The 5328-nt window shown below is 30.2% G+C and overlaps 1 protein-coding gene across 1 annotated transcript in view; it reads right to left on the reverse strand.

The window, feature by feature from the left end:
* LOC107626003 (cytochrome P450 76C2) overlaps positions 3136-5328 on the reverse strand; it is a gene marked incomplete at its 5' end in the record, with an annotated part of 3855 nt that continues 1662 nt past the window's right edge. Inside the window, 1 exon segment of the mRNA XM_016328764.2 lies at positions 3136-3862. Within this exon segment, the coding sequence (XP_016184250.2) occupies positions 3248-3862 (615 nt within the window).

Genomic DNA, 5328 nt, shown 5'->3' on the forward strand with positions numbered 1-5328 from the left:
AAATATTTCAAAAAAAAATAAATTATTATTATTATTATTATTATTATTATTATTATTATTATTATTATTATTATTAATGACCGAAGCCATTAAGAAAGTAAAGTTAAGAAAAGCCAACACATGGCTTATATGCATGCATGTATATTATAAAACCAATGATATTCCTTCCATGACACATATTTGTTTATATATATATAAACTAACGACACCTAAGCTTCCTAATTTTCATTAATCATCATCTTCAGCATCTCATTTCTCCTTTTTAGCGTTAAGAAAGAAAAAAAGAGAGAGAGAGGGGGACGTAAGCTCCATGGAGCCCGAGAGCTTTCGTCTTTAGTTTTTTTAGATTTGTAACTCCAATTAAAAATTTAATCTGGTAACAGTGTTTGTATCTTCCTCCTTTACATGTTGGCGTTATTTTTGTCCGGTAAAAATTGACGGTGACATAGTTCTTCTTTCCCTTGAGTTCGGTCAATTGAAATTCTAGGAGGCAAAGACGATTTCTGACGTTTTCTTCTTCAGCAACTCGGTCAAAAAGTTTTTCCGAAATTTTTATTGACTTTGATTTCGTACGGAAGTAGGGGTTTTATTTTGAAATTAACTATTTTAAATTATGAATGCCATGGAAGTCTAGTGGATATTTGCAAATAATTTATGATTGCTTGGAATGACTGAATGATGAGTTTGAATTGAGACTGTAATTGATATTGGTTTTCTAATTTTGACGAAGTTGTTAAAATTCTGATTTTGTGTGATTATGATGAATTGGTTGAGTTGTGACAGTGAAAGGTGATTAAATTAGTGTTACTTGTTAAATTGTAATATGATGAGTTAATTATTGAAGAAATTGTTGTACTGATAATTGTTGAATAGAGTTGGATTTGAGTTTGGTTTGGAAGTTATGAATCTGAGGGAGCCCGCATGGGTGGTGAAGTTCAATTTTTAAAAGGAGATTCTGCCCAATTTTATGTAAAAGTAACAAAAAAAGTGGTTTTATTTCGAAAATCTGATTTATAAATTTATTTTGAAATATGATTTTATAGTAGAAAATATTTTATTTACATATTTACTTATGTTGAGAAACGAGTTTTGTATTGAAAGTTTGAGTTATTAGAAATGATTGAAAAGAGGTTGAAAATGGTTCAGTTGGGACCCAAAAAGGGTGGCTAAGTCCGAGTTTTAGGGGAAGTGTTGCCGAAATTTTATAAAATCTGAGGTTTTATTTGAAAAGTTATTTTAAAAGATTTGATTTTAGAAAATTAAATTATTTGATATTTATTTAGTTGAGAAAATGTGTATTCTATTTTTTTAAACTCGATTTATTAAGAAAAACATAATGTTTTAAATCCAATTTTGTAAGGAGAGATTTTGTTTTAAGTGTTGTTTTGAGCTCGGTTTTTTAAGAAAAGGAATCTCTGCCACAGGAGAGTAGAGAACAAGGATTTAAAGGATATATTAACTTAAAGAGATTGTCTGCCACAGGAGAGCAGATGTGATATTGTTTGGGCCTTAGTGCCAAATGTAAAGTGGGGACGCCCACACACTGAGAACTGTTTTCTAGATGTACGCTTATTGGTTTGAAGAGTCACACTGTATGCGGCCTAGCCGTACGACTTAAAGTCACACTGTATGCGGCCTAGCCGTACGACTTATAAGCACACTGTATGCATCTGGAAAGCCATATCTGGGACTTGTGCCCGGGTAATGTCGGGAGCGGGTAGGCAATCGACACATGAGCTCATGGCCTGCGTTAGGAATAGACATGCATCATATTTAGTTGTGTTTGCTTGTATTACTTCTCTGTGATTGTGCTATTTGACTTGTTTGTATGTTGGTTTGAATCCCTTACTTGCGCTGTTAGTTCACGGATGTATTGAGATGAGATGTTGTGGTTGAAAAATGATTATGTAGCTGAGAGATGGTTAGTATGGCTAATTTTGTGATTAAAATCTGTTTTGAGTTTAGAAATTTAAAGAAAAGTAATTACTTATCTAAAGTAGAAATAAAAGTATTTTCAAAGGTTTAACAAAATAGTTTTACTAAGTAAGTTAATTATTTGCAATTTATTTCATTACTCTTACGGCATTTCCATTCCCTACTAAGAACGTGTGGTTGTTCTCACCCCAAAATCTTCCACCCTTTTAGTGACACAGGTTCGAAGATTCAGTTTAAAGCCGCGGGCGAATATTAGCCTTATTTGAGTTAAATTTATGTGTTGAGTTGCTTTCATAGAATTCCCTCGCCCTTATTATTTAAGATTTTGTTTTATATGGAGGGATAGGAGTTGTAGCTGAGTTTTATTTGAATTATGTTGTATGATATTTATTATTATTAATAACTATGTGATTAGTATTGCTTAAGGATCTTTGATATATGATTTTAATTAATAAAAGCAAACTTTTCAGGCATTTTCTTAAAAATTGAAACGCGATATCGAACTAAAGGCTTAATATTAAATAGTAAACAAGGAAAGTAGATTAGTAATACCTTATCTTTAGTACGATCATGACGTGCTAAAAGTTTGGGTGTTACAGTAAATATATATAAGGGTAATCTATCAAAATATTTTGAATAATCTTAATCCATATGTCTAATTAAATATAAATAATAAGTAACTTGAATTATTGGATGGAATTTAGTTTTTAATTATAGTTTAATTTTGATTTAGAATTTAATTTTGATACATTGTTAATATAAAAATATTGACCAATTTTGTAATCAAAAGAATCAAAGACTAACTTTTTTTTTTAATTTTCTTTGCTAAATTAAAAAATAACGATCGATTTTAGCGACTAACTTCATTCTGATCGAAAAAAATTGTATCGGTTGTCATTAGTGACTATTTTTGTTGGTCGCTAAAATCGGTCGCTGAATAAAACTTAACGGCCAATTTAGCGACTAACTTTTTTTTGTCCTAAAAATTTTATATCGATCGCTAAATCAGTCGCTATTAGCAACCAATTTTTTTTGTAAAATTTTGTTACAGTGACACAATTATTTAATCACATATGTTATTTTAAATGACCACCATAGATGACTAGATGTAATTCATAAATTCATTATAAAACACAATTATTTTTACTAACGTAAAATCATGTGATTAAATACACATATAAAATTATTTTACACTTTTAATAGATTAAAATTAAAGTAATTTATTTAATGCTTCATAAAATCTACAAAATAAAAACGGCAATAAAGAAGAGCAGTAACATTGCTCTTTTATTTGTAATAAGCAGCATCTTCATTAGGGTTGTGATTTTATAGGAATGGCTTGGAGAGGTTGAGCCTTATGCAAAGTAATTCCAAATTTCTCAGACATATCCAAATCTTTTGGTTTTTCTCCATTTGCTAGCTTCCAATCATAGCCATTTAGAAGAGAAGCCAACACAATGTGTGCACTTCTATAAGCCAATGGTAATCCAGGGCATATTCTTCTTCCAGAACCAAAGGGAATAAATTCAAAATCATGTCCATGAATATCAATTTTACTATCCAAGAATCTTTCAGGCATGAATTCATTAGGGTTTTCCCAAATACTTGGATCTTTTCCCATGGCCCATATATTAACCAAAACTTGTGCATTTTTAGGTATCATGAAACCACTCATCTCAACGTCTTCGTGGGCCTTGTGTGATACTAATAATGGGCCCGGTGGATGCAATCGTAAAGTTTCTTTAATCACTGCTGTTAGAAAAGGAAGCTTTGATATATGTAATTCTTCAACATTTTGTTCACCATTGCCAAGAACACAATGAAGCTCTTTTCTAAGTTTTTCAAGTTTTTCTGGATTACGTAATAACTCTGTCATTGCCCATTCTATGGTGATTGATGTTGAGTCTACTCCAGCAACAAATAATGTCTGATATGACAAGTTTTCCAAAATACGAATTATTAAAAGATGAAAGGACAATATTCAGATACATATTAATAATGCGCATAGAATACAAAAAAAAAAAAGTATATGACAATTATGTTTTATATATATTTATATAAACATTTTTAAAGAGTGAGATCTATAATACATATAGTTCACTTTGACTCCTTTTCTCTATATTTTTTTTACACTTTACTAACAATAACAATAAAGTGAATAGCCAATGAGTAATAGTTCAAATGGCATAGTCTCCCCATACTCAATTAAGAGGTTGCGGGTTCGAGTCTCCTATCTTTGGTAAAAAAAAAAAAAAACAATAAAGTGAATAAACCCAATTGTTATCAGATCCGGTTGAATCGATTAATTTACATAACCCACTAGATCATGGTTTTTTTTTAAAAACAAAAATCAATAATATATTTGTCTTTTTATCAAAAAATTTAAACATGATTCGATTTAGATTTATATAAATTGGTCGGATCAAATCGTGTCTAATAATTATAGTGCGGACAATTAAGTTTATTATTGTTGCTATAATAAACCGGTTTAATAAAGATGTCCAATAATATCATGACACATGTAAACGTCTTAAAAAAAAGACATTTTAAGTGTCTTTATCGAAGTGGTCTCCTTATTATTATTATGGGATAAGTATTGTTTTGGTTCCTAACGTTGAAGGTCAGAATCGAAACCGTCCCTGATGTAATTTTTGATTTAGAATCGTTCTTAATGTTTCATTTCATTTTAAAATCGTGCTTTCTAATAAATTTTTTTTCTAAATGACAAAAACACCCTTTTTCCCACCATTTCATTCTTCTTGTTCTTCTTCTTCCAGAAGAACAAATTCTTCTTCCATTAACAAAACTCAAAATTTCAAATTTTTAAATATAGTTAACAAAATCCAATTACAATAATTAAAAATACCCAAATTCATCTTCAATTACAAAAATAAAAAATTTATAAATTTAATTACCAAGAAATCAAATACAAGAACAAGACCAAAAATTATGGAGAAACAAGAAATTCAAAAACAAAAAAAGCAATAGCAATCCAAAAATCAGAACAAGAACAAAACCAACAATAAAAATTAGGAAATTAGGGATTATGATGAACAAATTCATTATTCAAATCCAGATTCAACAAATACTAATAATCAGATTCAATAACACCAACAACTAAAACATTATTCAAATATAGAAATAACAACATCAAATTCAACAACCAAATCAACACACAATAACGATAAAATCAGAAAATAACAAATCAAAATCAGATTAAAAGTAAAAGCAGAAGCAGACCCAGAAGATGCAGAAACAGAAAGCAGAAGACAAAACAGAAGATGCAGAAGCAGACCCAGAAGAAGCAGAAGACGAAGCAGAAACAGAGGTCGAAGCAAAAGCAGAAGCTCTCTTCCTGGCTCGCGACGGCGACGGCAGCTCCAAGCTTCGCCA

Source organism: Arachis ipaensis, chromosome B02, assembly GCF_000816755.2.
Source record: "Arachis ipaensis cultivar K30076 chromosome B02, Araip1.1, whole genome shotgun sequence".
Lineage (NCBI taxonomy): Eukaryota > Viridiplantae > Streptophyta > Magnoliopsida > Fabales > Fabaceae > Arachis > Arachis ipaensis.